Raw genomic sequence first — 20,032 nt, forward strand, 5'->3', positions numbered from 1 at the left:
TCTAGCCTCAAGTTTCTGGCAGGGTTTCTGTTGTAAGATTTAAGATGGATTGCTGTGCATGCCAATTTGTGTTTATCTCTTACGAGTCCCCTCCCCCCCTTTTATTTCTGTTTTATCTACTGGCCAATGGCCGTAATAAATAAAACTGAAACTGAAGACCTCCAGCAAACATTGTGGGAGTTAATGATTTGTAGGCTTAGTTGGTATTCTTGGTTCTACCATGGAGACAACTTTGCTTCTTAAAAGTTAAATGTGACACAAAGTTGGTCTCAGAATCTGAATTTCTCTTCCAAAGCCAGAAGATGGGAGCAACATGACATTTGTGAACACTTTTCTAATTACTGTATGCTTTCCTCACATATTTTAAAAAGGTACTCTGTGTTTTAGCTTGCTGACCCTCAATTTTGTTTTAGTCTGCTATTGTGAAACCGCTTGTGATAATAACAAAGTTATCACAGAAAATCATAAAAATAGGCATTCTGCTTTCACATTTAAAGTGCAGCCTGTGGAAACAGGAGCTTTGATTCCTCTTTGTTCAGGGTAAGTAATTTATTATCAGGCAGCTTGGATAGCTTGGATACTAGTCTCAAATGTTCGGAGTATACACCAAGAGACTACGATAGTCTGTTGAAGACTGTCTTTCCAGTTTCCTTTTTCAGAAATCTACAGCTGGAAAAAAACAAATGGACCTGGAATAAAATGTTTCAGTATATTATCATTTCCTAATAAAGAATTAGACCTGTTCAGCTGGCCAGCTTTAGCTGGCACTAGTCCCTTGCTGTGTATCAATATATGCTGTAGATTGTGAGCATTGTTGGTTTTTATTTATTTATTTATTGCACAGTTCTTCCTTTTGTTCACTATCTCAATCCTGAAGGACTCTATGCAATTCTTCCTGCTTTCCAATAAGAGAATTAGTTCTTATTAAAAATGCAAGTTTAAGGTTTGTTTTATAGTTAGTGAAGTCTATTTAGACGATGCTCAGCAGGAACTCATATTGTAGAGTCAATAGCTTCAGCTACAAATCTTCGTTGTTCATAATGCTGGAATATTTGTCCTTCTGTTAGAGGGTTCTGTTTTATTTCAGGATCTATCTCTTTAATTTATTTCAATGTGGATTGCTCATATTGAGAGTCAGTAGCTGGCAGCACCTGGCTGACCTTATCTTGGGTCAGAAGATAGTTAAGAAGCTAGTTAGGTCAGTCCTGATTAATATTTGGGTGGGAGAACATCAGGAGATACCAGAACTGTAGGTTGAATTTAGAAATATCCAGGGACCAACAACTAATTCCATATTATTGACAAGAAAACTACTTGTCCATATCCATGAAGTCACCAGGACTCAACCTTAGCTTGAAAGAGATGACTCACTAGTTATTATTTCTAATGGATCTTCCTGAAGCTTCCTCTGTTTCCATTGGTTATTCTTGTCATTTGTTTTAGTATAGCTCATCTAGGACTTCTGGGAGAAAGAAAAACAACAATGAGCAAAACCATGTTTTTTGAGAGATTATAATCAAGTCCCCTTATAAATTTAAAAATTTCATTTTATAAACATGTGTTTTAATATGTTGTTCCAAAAGCTTTCTAAATTTGCCCAAGCTGGAATGGATGGCTATACTAAATCGTAATAAAGATGATGATGATGATGATGATGACGACGATAGCCGTAGAATGTTGGGAATTTATGGCTATTTTGGGGCCACATTCTTAGTTGGGATGATATTCTATACTATGGCTGGTCTCAGTTTGCCACTATCTTGGAGCTACATGACTGGCAGTAATAAAAACAGTGGAGCCAAGGGACCAATATTTTGATTGGCTGCAATTGAAACTGTCACTATTGAAACTATCATTGCATCCTGAGAGTCCTTACACGGCATGGAAGCTCTATAAAGCCAGATCTTTTAGTGGAACAGATAAGAACTTGACCTCTTCTCATATTATGGAGGGTATTTGAGAGAGAATGTTAATGGACACATATGTTGATTATGGTACAGCTATAATGGGGAAAGGGAGGGGATTTGAAGTGGAGCATCAGGCATTCAGAAAGCTATTGATAGCTCTCTTATTCCTCTTATTCTTATTATAATTTAATTTACCTTAAAAAGGCATGCTTTCTAAATGGCCTCTTAACTTCTGTTTTCCTTTAAAGGGTTCACTGTGTTCTCTAATTCTTTTTACCTGAGGAAGTCATGGGGGAGCAGAAAGGAAAAACATACTATTTTCTGTTTCTTTCATTTTCAACTCAGTAACACCCACTCTGATAGCAGAAGAACTGGCAGTCCCTGAGGAATTTCCTTTATTGATGTCATCCCCAAATTAGATACTTCTGCATAGGCCAGACTTCTCCAAGCTAGAGCCCTCCAGGTATTTTGGACTACAGTTCTGACAGTGCTGGCATTCTAGACATTCTGATCCAAGACAGGACTGTGTGCAGGATGCCATGTTGAAGAAAGCAGATGCAGATAATGTGCCTTATATAGCGTCTTAGAAAGTGCCACCTGCCCTGCATTCTTTGTAGCTGTTTGAGATCTATATGAATACATTCTGATTGTAGTTCTTTTGGTATACAAAAGTTCATAGCAGACTCACTTTGCTGGCAACCCCAGAAACTCCCTAACAAAAATGAATTAACTGATATTTGGCCTTAGAAGTTTTTGGAAAGGATCCCAAGTATTTGTTCACCCTTAATTGGTGTATATAAACATTGCTTCTGTAAGGTGTTGGTACCTGTATTAATCCTGCTAATGTTTCATCATTTTGTGAGGAGTTACAGTATTTTAATCCTTGTTCTTGAGCTTGTAGAATTGAGCAGTGATACATTAAACTAAGCTACACACACACACACACACACACATGATAAGTTCTTAAGACTGCTAGTAGATGTAAGATGTTGATCTTTTAGGCATTTATAATAAAGGTATAATTATAACTTGCCATATATACAATGATAATAGTAAAATTCAAAACTATATGAGATTTATTGATGTTGTTACTAAAAGGATTAGGGGCAATAGTGCAATGATATTTTCCTACAACTCTTGTTAAAATATTAGATTATGTCATTTAAAAGCATATTAGCTATTCTATTAAGACACTTGCATATTTTGGAAGTGACAAGTTCTACATGATGTATTTTGTTTGTTTAGCTTGGCATTGCAGTTGGTTTCCTCCTCCCCCCAGTTCTGGTTCCCAACTTAGAAGAGAAGAAGGAGCTGGCTCACCATATTGGCATCATGTTTTTTATCACAGCGGGTGTGGCAACAACACTTTTCATCTTAGTTGTCCTTGGTAAGTAAAAATAATTAAATATAGTTGAAGATTGAGCATAGGGACCAGCTGAGGTGGATGCTAAATTGCTGGAGTATCAGATCTAGACTGGGAGTTATAAAAATCCTGAGGGAAACCAGAAGTGGGGTGAGAGAGTTAGAGTAATTGTTGGGAAGGAGAATGAGCCCTTTAAAAAGTCTTCATTAGGTGCCAAATTGTACAAATGAATGAATAGAAAATGGGCACATGGATACAACATATGCCCAATAGAACAAATCTGGTGGAGAAGAATTGGGACTAGAAAAATAGTATTTTTTGGAAACAGTCAATCTCTAGCTCCCTAAACAATGGACTGCTAATATATTATACTATGCCAAAGGGTGGTTTGTTTGTTTTAGCTTGGTATGATGTGTAAATCCATTCATTATAATTTAGTGTTACTTGCAAACTGGGACACTACAGATGTTCAACAAATGATGGTTAAAATGTTTGGCTTAAAATGTTTGAGTACTTATACTTTTATTTCAGATGTCTTTTCACCTGTGGCTCCATTACCCGCACCACACCCCGGAATCAAGCATTTACTTTAATCCACTGTTACTCATTTCTGGTTCTGTCCTTTTTTCTTTAGTGTTCCAGGAAAAGCCTCCATATCCTCCAAGCCGGGCCCAGGCTGTGATCCAGTCAGCACCTCCAGAGGAATATTCCTATTTGCAATCTATCTTCCGGCTATTTTCTAACGTTAACTTTGTGCTGTTGATAGTCACTTATGGTAAGATCTCTTCTTTGGTATGAAGGCTTATATAACATCTCACTTCTTTTCATGTTTATTTGTACTATTTCATTTAGGCCATTTTTCTGCCAGCAGCTTGGTTTACAAATAAGGCAGTGAACATTCCCCAAATAGGATGTTTTTTTAATAGTTAATTCAATATAACTTTTAAATAATTAATTTAATATTGTTATAATTAATTTAATATAATTAAATGAAAGTTACTCTAAACACATGCATATCAAAGCACTAATTTTAGCAAGACAATCTGCAGCTGGTGTTCCGAGAGGAGTCAAGGCCAGTTCCCCAGACCATGATCAGGTATTTAGCTTGCTTTCCTTCCCCTGCCTCTGTGGGAAAGTAGGTGTTTTTATTAAGTCCTTTTTTTTTGCAGTTAACTTTTCTATGTTCACAGATGCAGTTACAAAATTTCAGTGTTATTTTAACTTTGTCTCCATTTACAATAACTGCACCATTTTCACAACTGCACCTGGGAAGTACTCCTTCATAAAACATCCAAGCTACATCCAAATCAGCGTTCATGTTGTATTTCATTTCAGTGTGGTTAGGGGGAAATTGTATTGTATAGGTAAAATGCACTGAGAATACTACTCTGGATGTATTCTGGGTGGCTTATTTTGTTTATTTATTATTAATAGTCTTTTTATATGACCCACTAGAAATATCCAAACATTAGAATGTGAACTGTTTTGAGCTTGAAATAACTGTTCTGACCACAGCAGAATTGTCCTGATGCTGTTAGGACCTTCCTGAAAGTGTTCAGTGCTTGAAACAAGTCTCTTTGGAGCTTGAAACAGGTATTCTGAACTCATACCAGGACCATTTCAGGTCCTGTGAATATTTCCAGTGAGATTGGAGAGCCTGTGTCATACTCAAATGAGCTGCTTTGAATTTGAGAAGTTTTACATACCTCTCTTGCCTACTAACAATAAGTTCTCATATTAATCTGGGGATTCTCCCCTCCAGTTCTGGTTCAGCATCTTGCATTTTTCTTATTCTCTCCTGTTTTTCTTGTTCTGGGCTAAATAATAGTTTATTATTGCTTAATAGTTCCTGTCACTTTTTCCTTTCCTGTGTGTCTGATGCTTTTGGTTGCTTGGTGATGCTCTACCCCTCATCTCATGTCTCTACTGCTCATTTCTGCTTGAATTCCCCCCTTTTTCCTCCTGAATCTCCCCTTTCTCTCTTTTTCTCTTGTGTCTTTCTGATCCTATTTTCCATTTTCATTCTGAATTTCATTCTTGGCTTTTTTTCCTTCATCGTTGCTACTTATTAAAATGAATGATATTTATGTCTCTATTTGCTAGCTTCTGATTCTTTTCAACAATTTTCTACTCCTCTTGATAATAGTTAATAGTTGTTAAATATCTTTTTTAACTTACCTTGCTTGTTATTCTTTGGACTTAAGTGTTAGCTCTTTCTGTTCTTTTCTTGATCACTCTCCACTCTGTACTCTTGGATTTTTTTTTTATTCTTTATCAATTAAAAATGTTGTTATTCTCCCCTATTTTTATCAGTTCCTCGCTTTCACCAAGAGGGAAGGAATATACGATCAATGCTAATCCCTTGTTTTCTTCTGCTTGTTGTACCATTTTATGATCATAAACAAAAAAAACTTTTACTGCCAAATCTGTAGAAAGTTTTACAGTTCAGTATTTTAAAACAGCAACTGTGAGAACAAAACCAAATCCTGTTTGCCATCTGGAATGGTTTAGGATGGGTGACAGTTTCCTTCCACTACTGATAATGGGTACATGTTTGTCCCAGAATTCCTAGTTATGCTCCTGGGAAGGTCTGTATCTGTAGCCTTATCAAGACATTGTTTCCATTGATACTTGGCCTGAAAATGGGAAATTCAGGAATAACTTTGGATTTGCTTCACACAAGACTGCAACAGACTTAAGATTAGACACATCTAAGTACACCAAGCTGCAGTTGATATATTTAACTTGTCCTATAGTGACACTTTTGTAAATGAGTGGGTGTTTTTTGTTTTAAGAAAACTGTAGAAATTAAGAAAAAAAATCCCACCTCCCCGTCCAAGCCAGAAAGGACTTTGGAAGTGATAGAAAGTCTACCAATTCACAGCCCCTATGCCTAACTCAAGCATCTTGTTGGTTTACACATGGCACACAATTCCACAATTTACAGCATATACACAATAAGGAAGAAGGGTGGACAGAAAAACCTGTTTTCTGGAAAGCCCCAGAGACTGCATGGGAATTTCCTTTATTGTATTGTATTTTATTCATTTTTGCAAAACTGGTAATAAAAGGAGTTGTTGCTGATGTAGGTATGGAGCTGGAGAAGGAGTGGAGGGAGAGTAGAGACTGTGTTGTGGACACCCTTCCCCTAAGTCTGCCTTCACTCTTAACCCTGCAATTTCTCCATTGTCTCTTGTGGGACTGCAAATGTGCATGAGTGCCATATGTCCTCCAAAGATCAGACACACTCAATCAGTGCATCTCAACCCTGAAGGAAACTCACTTCACATTTCATCTTGAAAAGGAGGAATTTTGTTCAGATCTCTGAAAAGGCAGCTCTTCTGAAATATTTTTCTTGGTTATGTTGCCCAGCATAGCATGAGTGAATTAATGGCTGTTTTTCTCTGAGTAAAAACACTAGTGTTATGGTATCTGCATAGTAGTCCCTTATTCCTCAGACACTCTGTCCAGCCAAGTTGGGCAACCATGTTTATAACACAATGTTGCAAAAAACATGAGGGAAGTCTCATATACTGTACCTGAGAGATCTGGCTTCATTTCTGCCATGTAGTTCAGGGCTGCCTGGATCCTTCATATCTAAAACCGGTGCAGAGTTTCTTCTGGATTCTACTTAGGGCCTTTTCTGGAGTGTAGCATGGTGGGCATTGGGGACAATCACGCTAGGCCTATACAAATATTTGAAATGATCTGATGGATTGATGTTTTTCATTTAGTGCAGTAACGTTGATTAGTATTTGTTGGCTAAAGGCCATAATAAAAATTGAACTAGATCCAGAACATTGATCAGTGGAATACAGTCTGTTGAACTCTTCCAGTATTTCCCATTTCTCCATGGACGTTAATGGTGAGAAGACAACAGGAGAAAAATTACATTGGCTAAATTACATAAGATGCAATGAGAAGTCTGTGTGTTTGTGCATGTATATGAGAGTGGGAATGGGCTCATTCAGCCCCTGGTCCTCTCAAAGTTTAAAAATATATTGGATCTGTACATGTAGTGGATATATTGAGTGAGAAGGCGTTTTGCAGGTTGTACCAGTTTTTCCAATTCTGCCTAGTTGTTCAGACTATCACAGTGAATTGCTAGAAGATAATTTTAGTAATGTTCTACTACTTTGGTGAAAATGTAGAAGCACAAATTTCATCCTCTCTCTCCCCCTTTCTCTCTCTCCATATGTCTTTCTGCAATTCAGGACCCTGGAATTTCCAGTAAATAAATAAATATTGAGAATCAGTGGTCAGATAAAATAATTTCAAAAGGATGAAAATGGAACTTCCTGGGAGAATTTTTCACTCTGATATTGCCAGTTAGCATATACATTTAATCTTTTGCAGTCTGTAGTTTTGAAGAATGTGTCTTTGTCATCTCCTTTCAGTCCTTGATTTCTAGTCTGTCTTCACTGATAAGGAGCTTGTGGGTGTTCTATTTTTCTTTAAAATTTGATTGTAAATGCTAACTGAAGAGGTCTGCAGTCAGATACTGCTATGACTGGGTTGGAATTGTTTTGAGAGCCAAGTCAGCATAACAATATAGAGTTGGAAGGAGCCATTTAGGTCAATCTTTGCTTAGTGTAGGACTGCAAATTAAGGCATCCTGGACAGTTGGTTGTTTAGCCTTGAATATCCAAGGCTTGAATATTCAACGAAGGGGAGCCCACCATGTCCCTGAGTAACTAGTTCCACTGCTGTATTACTTTTGCCATAGGAAACTTTTATAGGTGGTCCTTGAGTTATGATGGTATTGGGACCGGAATTTCCATCACTAAGCAATGCGGTCGTAAAGTGCGATGTCACGTGACTGCATCGCTTAGCAACAACAATCCTGGCACTCCCCATTGCCGTTGTTAACTGGATCCCACTGGTCATTAGGTGAGGACTCACCCTGATCCAAGCCATTCCCAGCTTGGTCCCTCCCAGCCCTGAGCCTCTGTAAGGTAAGGGACTGCAATGGATCAACTGACTTCTCTGATTAGGGGAAAGACACTATCTACATTTATTGGTGACTGGAAGCCTCTTATGGCCTCTACGTCAGCCCCAGCATCACTGCCACTGTTCCCATCTAGTCATCCAGAATTTTGCAATTCAGATATGCTATCCCCAGTATTGCTAGCTGCTAGCAGTTGGGGTTCTGCACACTTCTGCATATATTGACGCTTGCAATTATGATTATTGCCTTGTGAAGGTGATACCGTTGTACAGAAAAATACTAAAGCTGTATTTTAATAATATCAAAATGATCCAAAACAATATGAAAGCTTTCAACTTCTCCACAACTGTTCATCAACTAAGATGTTCAAAACAACAACTAGAGGGGAAGAAAGCATGAAAATCCAAAACTCAGGCCAGATCCTTCAGTGATACAGTCTGCAGCTCAGAGTAAATCCCAAGTTGATAATAGTAGACTGAACACATTTGTTAGTGTTAAGTGTCATTGGTGTCAGGCTCTATTTAATATCCACGAACAAAGACAGTGCTGTTCCCCATTAACACAAAGACTATGTTTATAGGCTCTATCAGCACAAAGGATGAGAAAGGGCTTTTTAAGTTCCCAACCTCTGCCCATTTCTTTGTGTCCTTGGCCTCAAGAGTGGTTTTTTTCCCCTCTGAGAAGTTTTGTTAAAAAAAAAAGTGCAAAGGGCAAGGCCGTTCGTTGTCTCAGTGTGTAAGATGGTTTCTTGGAATGTGTACTGTCAGCTGTCTGCTTGCCTTATCATTCTCTGCTGATTGATCAAGGAGAGTGATTATCATAGGCTTTTCAAGTACATATTAGAAATTTCCTGGCATGTCATCTGAACTTGGTCCTTTGCCTGCAGTAAACTTTGAATTATTCCTACATCTTTATTGCCTTCTTGTAGTTCTACACATCCCATTTTTCAGCTTTGAAATGAAATTAAAATATGCTGAATTGTATCTTCATGCAATAAACCTGCTGACAATGAATCATTCTTGCGCTGTATTCAGATCATGACCAAATGAGTTGTCCATTCCACTGAGCATTTAAAAAAAAATCTTACTCCCCATATTGAGCAGCAGAACTGTGAGATGATATGTGTGTGTGTGTGTGTGTGTGTGTGTGTGCGCATGCATGTGTCTTCAAGTCAGTGTTGACTCCTGGCAACTGCCTGGACTAGTCCCTGCAGTTTTCTTGGCAAGATTTTTCAGAAGTGGTTTGCCATGGCCTCTTTCCTAGGGCTGAGAGGGAGTGACTGGCCCAGGGTCACCCAGCTGGCTTTGTGCCCAAGTTGGGACTAGAACTCACTGTCTCCCAGTTTCTAGCCTAAAGCCTTAATCACTACGCCAGACTGGCTCAATGAGATGATACCATTATTTTATTTGAAATAAAGGGCAAGCAATATTTTTAAAAGATAACAGATGAGGATTGATCGTGATTGCTGGTATAAACATTTGGAAACTACTGCTGTAGCCATGGTCATTAATTCACTGGCAAAGCTTGGGTAATACATCTGAATTGTATACAGTTTTAAATGCTTCTTGGAAGTCCTGTTTAGGAACTCAATCTATTGCACTGTGCTTTGGGGATGCCCAGACTGTGTTTCTGTTAGCACATTTCTTTCTTTCTGATTATATTGGAAAAATGAAACACAGCAAAACACACCATTAGGAATGATACAGATGTAGCTGTAAGTAAATACTTAGATATATGGGCGGTAACCTGGGAAGAGTCTGATCTCATGACACAGGAACATCTTTTCATGGACAAAGAAAACTCCTTACTTTATTTGCAAGCTAAAAAAATAGGCTGCTAATGCTGGATTAATACTGAACCAAAACTGAAAAGAACTTTAAAAAAACACCTAACTAGTAAAGGTTATAATTATGAAATTTGCAGATGACATAAAATTGGGAGACCTGGCCAATACCCAGGATGACAGAAGAAGATTGCAAACTAATCTGGACAGGAGTACAAGGAGAGAGGAACAAGGTGTTCTTCAAGAGGAAAAAATGTAAGATACTACATTTAGGAAGGAAAAATATAGGCCACAAATACAAGACTAGGATTCATGACTTGGAATCACAACATCAGAGGAGGACTTACTTGTGCTCATTGACAACAAGTTGAACATGAGCCAGCTGTATGAGCCAGCTGTTACAACAAGCATTATATCAAAGATGCATTAAATCTTTATTCCCCTCTACCCTGCACTGGTGAGACCACATCTGGAGTACTGTGTACAATTCTGGGCACCACATTTCTAGAAGGCTATAGACAGGTTAAAAGAGGTTCAGAGGAGGGCAAGAAAGATGATACAGGGAGTTGAAGACATGCCCTATAATGACAGCCTGAAAAAACTTGGGATGTTCAGTCTGGAGAAAAGAAGACTTAGGAGAGTATGACATCAGTGTTCAGATTTATAAAAGGGTACCATAGGGAAGATGTTCAGAAACTATTTTCCATTGCCACAGAAACTAGAACCAGAAATAATGGGTATAAGTTGTAAATGTCTAGATTTTGTTTAAATAGAAGGAAAAAATCCTGATGGGAAGATCTATACAACATTCTCTTCTGTTGGATCTATACAACAGTCCACCTATGGAGGTTGTGGTCTCTCCCATCTGTGGACATTTTTAAGAAAGGTTGGAGAACCACCTCTCAAGGATAGGTTAACTGGCTTTCCTGCACACTGAGGAGGATTGGATTAGATGTTATTTGTGATCCCTTATGTAATTCTATAATTCTGTGATTCTTCCAGTCTCAGCTAGTCCTCTCCCAGAGGCATTTTCTGGGAGTTCACAATCAGGAAGGTAATAGAAATTTGTATGGGAGTTTGGCTGTGGATGTTGGTGTAAATAACATGGGCAGTGAGGGAAATGCTGTGATCTGCAAGGGGTATGCAATGATTGTTTTCCTGCCTGAAGAGGACCCAGACTTCATAAGCTTGTGTCCTTACTGGAAAAGAAAGTGAGAGGAGAATAAAGAATTTCTATATTGCAGTCCTTAGGGAAAAAGGTTTCCTGGACAGGACACCTGAACTTCTCCAGGAGAGCAGAGAAGTGAAGAGAACACCTGAGAGCCAGAAAAACTCCCTTTCAAAGAGGCAAACTTGTAGAAGCACATGATCCAAAGAAACACAAGTATTAGGAGGCATTAAGTGCCAACGGTGCTCAGGACTGGTGCCAGGTTTTACCTCTAGAGATTGATCCACAACCATCTGAACAAAACTTAACGTGGAACAAGGTGGAATAACATTTGGACCACAGTGGACTGAAGAAACCACAAGCTGCTTGGTAAAAGAACAAGTGTGTCATGACAGGGGGTAGCTCTGTGCTGAGAGGAACCCAAGTGGCTGTGTGCAGACCTGTCATGAAGTTGTAGGTGTATCAGTGTTGTCTTGCAGGTCCCTGTATCCTGGATGTGACAGAGAAGTTGCTAAGAATATTCCAACCCCCTGACATTGTATCGTTTCCTTCTTGGTTCACGTGGGGACAGATGGCACAGTCAGAAGAGACCTTGAAAAAAATTTCAGAGGTTATGAGACCTTGGTTATAAAAATGAAGTAACTGACAGCCTGAGTAGTGTTTTATCAATGCTTCCAATTGAAGCTCATTGTGGAAAACAAAACAGGATTCCAGAAGTGTGATGTAATGTGAGGGTGTCCTTGGAAGACAGGGTGGTCGTAGAAGAGATGCTGCCTAGGGAATGATCAGCTAAAAGAGATAGGAGCCTGCAACAGAGTAATGGCCAGAGAAAGAAACTTAGGAAGGCCTTGCCGTAACTACTCAGGTGGGAAATAGGGCGGAGGTTTGAACTTTGAGACTTACTGGATTGATGTCAGCCCTCCTAGGTAAACCAGACAGGAAACACGACTAGATGAGCTAATTCTACTGCATTGTAAGGCTAAATTAACAGAATCTAGCAAGTCTGAAAGTATAAACCTCCCTTTGTACACAAAGGGAGAAGCAGGAGACCAGGGTAGGGACTTTGAGTTTTGGAAGAAACTAGAAAGGCCAGTGATGCCACTCAGTACCTCAGATGTTTCTATACCAGTACACTGAATATGAAAAATAAACAGAACAAGTGATCCTAACTCAGGAAGACAACTGTGATTTCATCAGCATCACTGGATTTGGGGGGATGATACTCATGATTGGCGTACAGTAGTAGAAGGCTACAGTTTATTAAAAAGGAACAAACTCAAGACAAGGGCAGGATGTTGCCTGTATGTAAAGAAAAAAATAACTTGCAGAAATTTAGGATGGAAATTGTGTTGGAAATGTTTGGGTAAGAAGGAAAAGATAAAGGAACAAAAATGATACCATAGTGGGAATTTATTATAGATTTCATGGTTGGGGAGAAGACATGGAGGAGGTCTTTCTGCATCAAGACCAGTCTTTCAGACAGGCATGCAATTGTGATAAATGGAAGATTTCAGTTATCTTGACATCTTCTGGGAATCTAACTGTACCAAGAGTCGGAAGTCCAATTTTTTTTCTGCATTTATTGACGACTTCATTTGTCAGAAGATGGGAGAAAGAAGGAGGTCTGCTACTTTGGACCTAAACCTCACAAAAGGGAAGAACTGGTTGAAAAATGAAACTGACTACTGTCTTAGAGGAAAAGTATCAAGTTAATCTTTAATTCATTAGAGGAGCGGGGGGGGGGGGGAGGAAAAAGTAAGACCTGCATACTGGACTCCAGAAGAGTGGATTTTGATTAACTCCAAAGAAATATAGTTGGATCCAATACCAAATCCAGTCCTGAAAGGAGACCAAACCCTTGTATATTAGGAGTACATTTAAGACCTGATAAGCATTTCAGAAATTTCTGACTAGGCCTTACACAGGAAGAGCATATTGCAGAAGCTAGGTCTCTAGTGTGTTTTGCAGCCTAAACCAGAATGGCCTGGATAGCAGTGTCCAGTGATGGGGCACTTGCTCTAGCCTAAAGTGGCCAATATGAACTGGGCAGATTGCAACCCCTGACCACATCATCAACCATATTGTCAGTGAAGCATCTAGGTTGTGTCCTGATTGACACAAATTTTGTCAGGGGAAAAGGGGAAAACATTACTTTAAAACTGGAACAGCTAAAGATGACTCTAAGTTGCCTCAACTGTAAGATGAAATGAAGGCAACATTCTTAGGCTGTGATGTACAAAAAATGGCTACCAGGCCCTATTTGTAATGTAAGGAGAGCATGAGGATGAGCCCATGATGCCATGTAAATGCTGGGGAGACTAATGCACCCAGTACCCATTTAATCTTAGAGATGTTATGGAAAGAACTAATCCCTGAATATTGGCATTGACTCCAATAATTAATACTAAGAATACAAAAATATATATCTTTTCAATGGAAGAGAATGTATGTAGCTCAGGGGTGAACTGTGGAGTCCTTGGTGCTTTCTGAGCTTGGTTGTTTGCTTGCAGACAAGAGCAAGGACCCCACCTATATAGCTTTGCTTTTTACTTGTTCCATTTATAAGCATTAATCTCCCACATGATTATTAAAGAAACTTCATATATTCAGGGCCTTTGAAAATTCCAAGGGGCTCCAGGGGGAAAAATGTTAAATGTTGTACCTTTCTCATTGTGTCCTTTGATCTCCTTCATGCAGCATACAAAGTCTGGTTTGATTAACCATGTTTGCTATGAGAATCACAAGTGTTTCTTGTTGGCAGAGTGCTAGAAAGCATTTGGCCCAGGAGAGATCAGAAAAGTCACACACCAGGCATTTCTATAAAAATAATTTTATTTACAGAAAACAAACATATTTAAAGGCTGTTTGCTGAGAGGAGAGATTTCTCTCAGCTGCATACTCTCTGCAAGCCTACACAGAAGGGAAACTGAAACTAAAACAAGTTCAGGCAAGTTCCTCCCTTAGGCAATGCAACCATTAACACGTGAAAAGGGGACAATTAAATTCAACCTCTTCACCTGGCCAAAATGATTAGTTACCATAGTAACCTTAATCTGTAGTAGAAAACATATTAACATTTCTGAGTTCATATAACGTGCTCAGTTTATTTGCACAACTTGCTAAGCCAAAAACAGACAAACAAGGTTATGGATCACATTATGAGTGACCTTAGCTGTATTCATTCCAGGTTTCTTTTCCTTCCATTGTTACTGTTTCCTTGAAATCAGTGGCTCAATAAATGGGAATTCAGGGAGAGAAGAGATCTAAAATATTGACATTACTTTTGGGATTATTTTTACTTGATTAGTTTTCTTCCTTTGAAAAGTATCAACCCCTCTGTTCATTTCAAATACTGAACTTTATTTTGGAAAGGACTCCATTTATATGTGGGTTCAAAGTCAAGTGTTCCTGTTGCCCTTCTAACGGTTCTGCTTATAATTTTCACAGGCAAATATTAAATTCAAAGGGCCTTACTTTCAGGAAATTATGTATGGGATTGTAGTCTCCCAGCATATCATACTCACTTAAATAATTTATTCTTAGGTAAATATGAGTGCATCAACAGCCTAAAACTCTTTTCTTCTTTCCTTTTGGCTGCTATATTGCCCTTATCATTACAATTTCCTCAATACCATTTCCTTTAAAGAACAACAGTAATGAATATCAACAAGCCAAAAAACTGCATTAAAAATCGAGCTACATTGCACGAATGACATATATTATCCTCCTAGAAATATGGGCATACGAATGGGATATTTTTCATGGTCGATATAACTCATGCTCAACTATCATGACACTCCTCTTTTCACACATACAAAATGGGTCTATTGGTGGACAATAGGTATTTGCAGAACAAATTTGGGGCTACAGGAACTTTAGTCGAATGTTAACCTTAGCTAAACGGTGCTTAGCTAAGGTATATGGAAGCAGATAACAAATGAGGTTGGTGACAAGCATTTGCTCTTTGACCCTGACATGCTGACCTGGGTGAGGTGAGTTCTTTTGTATTCATCCGTGTGCTTGGAAGTTCAACTTTGTCTTATCAGTGAAGTGTATGAACATGAGATGTTTCTGCTGCAATAAAAATGTGCATTATCAACTGAACTTGAGGTGTTCGGTATATATGGAACATAAATATGTATGTAGTTATTCATGCCATTTCATGTAAGACATAGTGTAAAATAGTACTGTAGTCCATTTTGCAATCTTTGATTCATGATCATCTTGTTCAGTTTTCACTTTTCTCCCACTTTGGGATTCTTGTTCCTGTTTTAAGGAGATAATGAATCATGCTTATTCCAAATTGATGTCTTCTAGTCACTAATCCATTCATGTGCTTGAATATTATTAATGCTGATTTTTTTCATAAACAAGTGCACAATTACTGGAAAGTCTGTATGTGCACAAATTTCTGAAGATGAGCACCAGTGTTATGGAAACAATGATGCAAGCATACATATGCATCAAGCCTTCAATAACTGCCGAAATCACAGTATCAGAACAAACTTGCAGGATAGTTTGGGGGCAAATAATGATTTTTTCATCTGAATATATAAGTTCTGTGTTTAAGAGTTCATTCCTTAGGCTGCAAAATGTAGCAAAGTTCAGAGCATGATGTAAATTCAGTATTTTCTGTACCTTTCAGGCTTAAACACAGGTTGCTTCTATTCCCTCTCAACCTTGCTAAACCGCATGGTAATGAAGCATTATCTAGTAAGTAATTCTCTGTTGAGGTATCTTCATTCTGATTTGACACTGAAAATATTAGCTTTCTGTGGGTGGGGGTGGGGGTGTATTCCTTGCATATGCTTATTTTGTATTTTACCATTTTAGGCACGCATAGAATGGCAGATGAGATTTTACACATGTTCAGGAATGTATAGTGTATAGACAGCTATCCAGTGCAGTTGAAGTTGAAGTCTGCTAAACCACAGTCTATTAAGGGTTTACTGTATTTGTTCTATTAAGGAGCTTCAATATTTCACAGTATGTGCTATTTTTCCCCTTATTTCATCTGCTCAATCCTATAAAACATGTTAGGTTTGAAGACCATAGTGGGCTGAAAGCATGTTAATGAGCCTCATAGCTGGGATGTAGCTCAGGCCCCAAAGAATTTGGTCTAACATCATACCTGCTGTGCCAGACTTGGCCCCCTCAGATTTTTCTAGCCAGATTAAACATTACTGAGAACTCTGGGAGTTGAAGTCCACATATCTGAACAGTGTTCAAGCTGGGAAAAGCTGTGCTATACCACTGTGGCAATTTTACCCTGGCTCTTTCAAGTCTCTTTTTTGTGAAGTAAAAAACCTGATGATGTATGCATGCATATGTTGCTTCAGGGAGAGGACCTGAATGCTGGCCGAATTGGTCTCACCATTATAGTGGCCGGCATGGTTGGAGCTTTGATCTCTGGCATCTGGTTGGACAGAACCAAAACGTATAAGTAAGTTGTACCTCTTTCCTTTCTCTGCTTCTTTTTCACTGAGTAGATCAGGGGTGTAGTGAAGGAGTAGGCAACATTTTCTGGCCCGGGGCTACATTTTATTTTTGTGTCACTCAACTTGGGGCTGCAGGAGATGTGGCTATTGATACTGTGATATTGCCAGAGGGAGTGGGGTCCAAATTTTCAGCCCCTTTTTTTGTTTGAGAGGGGGACTAAGAAATAAAATGGGTACCTAAAATCTTTACTTAAGACATCATTTTTTCCTCTCAAACTCCCAACTACCTAAGGATATAATTATAATTATGTTTTTAATTAAAATCTTTATTTTCTCTACAAGGCTTAAAGCAGCAATTTTATCTATTAAAGTCCCTCAAATTTCCAACATGAGAAAAAGTTTCAAAAATTTGGTCTATTCTGGAATGTACAGATGAATTACTGGATCACCATAAGCAGACTGCAAATGGTGCAAGGATAAATTAGGAAAAATATCACTAATAAGAAAGCCAGTCATCAGGCAATAAGAACTGCTTTTTTTACAAGGCCTTGGCTTACATGGCCTTGATTTTTACTGTTTGTTATGTGGATCATAACTGTAGGATGGTTAACTGTTTTGGTAAAGATTTTCTGAGAGAATCAGAGCATTTTCTGAAGGGTGGGAGAATGTTTAATATTAATAAAATATGTTATTTGTGTATTCATTAAAATTAAAATATATTTCCTGACTGTGAAAAGAAATGTAGGTAAGTAATGGAATGGGTAAACGTTCAGTCCACTTTGATCCTCATTTGCTATCAAAGATGCTACTTCAAGTATTTTCTTCAAAATGATGGTAAATAAGCCTGTGGCACTTCATAGGAGAAATAGGTGGGTGGGAGGTAATGATGCTTAACCCCTCCCACACCTATTAGTTTCAGAGCTGACCAGTGAAGTAGTTAAAAACATATGGAGAAAATAAATTAGATGAGGTAACATTTCAATATGCTGTCCTTTCCGGTCTTCAAACTCTCCTTTACGTGATTCCAACTACTCCCCTGCTTAGCATAACAAGGGAAGCACAGATTTAAGAGACCATATCTTGTCTTGTCTGTTATCATTGTCAGCTACAGAAAATCATGCTGATCTATTTGCAGCTGTTTTGATATGGTCAATTGACTAATCAATAAAGTTACACTACTGCACTATTTGCAGCTGCTTGTTTAGTGCTTTTTATGCCCTGGGTTTGAGAAAGTTTCAGTTTCTAGTCATGTCCTAAGAGTTCAGGTGAATTTTATTAAAAGATGACTTTAAGAAGCTACATCAAAAGCTGGAGAAATACAACTGTTCTTTCTATGTCCCCAGATATGCTGGACAACAAATTCTAGACAGCCAGCTGTGGTCATCCTAGTTGAGATTTCTGAGAATGGTAGTCCATAGATTAGGATTTGCTTGTATGAGCTTTCAGTACCCTACTATGTGACTTGCCTGTCAGCCCCTACTCAGGTCCTGCAAGTGATCCCCCAGGTGATTAGGGGCTGCCCATACAGCAGGAGTGGAAAGGCCTCCCTCACCCCACAGATGAGACTGACAGATGGCAAAGTCCACCACTCTAGCCATCTGTCAAATCCAATCTTCCCACAGTGCCATATCCTCAGTCACTGGAAGAAAACATTAAATCAGGTGTCTGGATGAGCCTCTAGAGTGTGGAGAAAGACAGAAATACTTGAGCTGTATTTGTCAAAGAAGTAAGAGATTATTGGGATTGGTGAGATATGAGTGGTAAATTGCTAAACCACTGCAATAACTATTGCTTCTTCATGGAAATATCCTCCTTGGCTAAGGTTAGACTGGGATCATGGGGTGGGGGCAGGGGGAGGTGAGAGGTAAGGAATTAGAATGGTAAAGTAGAGGGGGCATTTGCAGGATCAATTCTCTCTCTCCTGCAAATTTTGTGGCTGGTTACCTTATGTATATGTGCATGTATGTATGTGATTTATATGACTGCCCTTCCTTTCTTTCTTCTTTGATTTGTATGATTGCCCTTCCCAACATAATGATACTGGGCAGCTAACAATACATAAAACATGCCAGGAAAATAACACAAAGGTAAAACAAGATAACCAAAAGAAACCTAATAATTAAACATACATACATAAACATACACACATAAATTTTGCATGCAACCAAGGTTCCTAATAAACCATCTGAAAAAAAATAACCCTAACCAACCTTACATACCAGGCTTAAATAACATCTTGGCCCAATAAATGCAGGAAAAGCCATGTCGTGAAAGCCCTACTGAAGGCTAACAAGCTTGGGGCCATCTAGAAAACCTTGTCTTTATCTGTAGAATGAAATAGAGCCCTAAGGCCTGGGTTGAGTGAAAGGTAAACTTGTTGATGAGTTTAACCTCTGGGAAAAATTTCATCTCAGCATAATTTCTATAAAGCCTCTTGAAAATTTTACTAGTTGCTGAAAGCTTGGCACTATTTTGTAATGCATACTGTACTTGTTTGAGAGATTGTACACCCTTAATTTAAGCCTCAAGGGAGATAATTCTGATTCAGAGAAGAACTCTAACAATTGAACTATGTATGCTTCTTGCCTAAGGTGGCTGTTTACTTTACTGAATAAATTGTGTACTTACCATTAAATTAAAATTTGTTCCAAAATTGGCTGAAAGTAGAATGCAAACATTAGTCCAGCTTGATTTCTGATTTCTACGTGGACATATCCTTGTTTTCTTGGCACTAATATGGAAGTGGCTTATTACTGTGTTCTCCTGGGACATTTTTTCAGCTTCCCATCAAGTTTACAATCTGGAATTTCCTAGTGGATTCCCATTGAAGTATCTGCTTTGCTTCTTTGAGATCAGTCAAGGTCACCTACTGTGATGCAAACTTTTAACATCTCTAAAAGTTAATTCAACTGATTAATATCAACAAGATTGTAACTACAGTGAGTGAGATCACTGCAAAAGAATAGGGAAATATTGGTGTGCTGAATAGAATCCTGAAGTTTACAGAAACATAAGAAATCTCAAGGAAAGGAAAAGAAATGGGGCAATGTTTCCCTTCCTCAATGCCTAGTAAGCATACTCTGGGCAAAGGCAACATTTTGGGGCTGTTGGAAACATTGAGCTATCACAAAAGGCTATTCTGGAAGGACTTGCTGACATCAGTCAATTGACACGGTGCGTGGAAAAAGTCCCATTTTCCAAAAGACAGAGTGGTGAGGATATTGTTAACCTTCAGCTTACCTTTTTTTCTGAGCATGTGTACATACTTCTAAAGAAAACACTGGGTTAAATCCATTTACCATTTTTATTTACTAAGAATGCCTGTGGGAAACTATGTCTCACTGGATTCTTGTAAATAAAAATAATGCTACTAGCTGGCATTTTGCTTTATAGCATGTCAGCTTCCCATTTATTTAGAATTTAAT

At 38.5% G+C, this 20,032-nt stretch overlaps 1 protein-coding gene across 4 annotated transcripts in view; it reads left to right on the plus strand.

Annotated features, from left to right (window-relative positions):
- The window catches only part of FLVCR2 (FLVCR choline and putative heme transporter 2), a 48,108-nt gene that overhangs the window by 16,981 nt on the left and 11,095 nt on the right, over positions 1 to 20,032 (plus strand). For all 4 annotated transcript variants that reach the window (XM_063290133.1, XM_063290132.1, XM_063290134.1 and 1 more), the window contains exons 2-5: positions 3,153 to 3,294; positions 3,905 to 4,045; positions 15,815 to 15,882; positions 16,509 to 16,612. In XM_063290133.1, coding sequence (XP_063146203.1) covers positions 3,153 to 3,294; positions 3,905 to 4,045; positions 15,815 to 15,882; positions 16,509 to 16,612 — 455 coding nt within the window. The remainder of the gene's footprint in view (positions 1 to 3,152; positions 3,295 to 3,904; positions 4,046 to 15,814; positions 15,883 to 16,508; positions 16,613 to 20,032) is intronic.

This window comes from Candoia aspera, chromosome 1, assembly GCF_035149785.1.
Source record: "Candoia aspera isolate rCanAsp1 chromosome 1, rCanAsp1.hap2, whole genome shotgun sequence".
NCBI lineage: Eukaryota > Metazoa > Chordata > Lepidosauria > Squamata > Boidae > Candoia > Candoia aspera.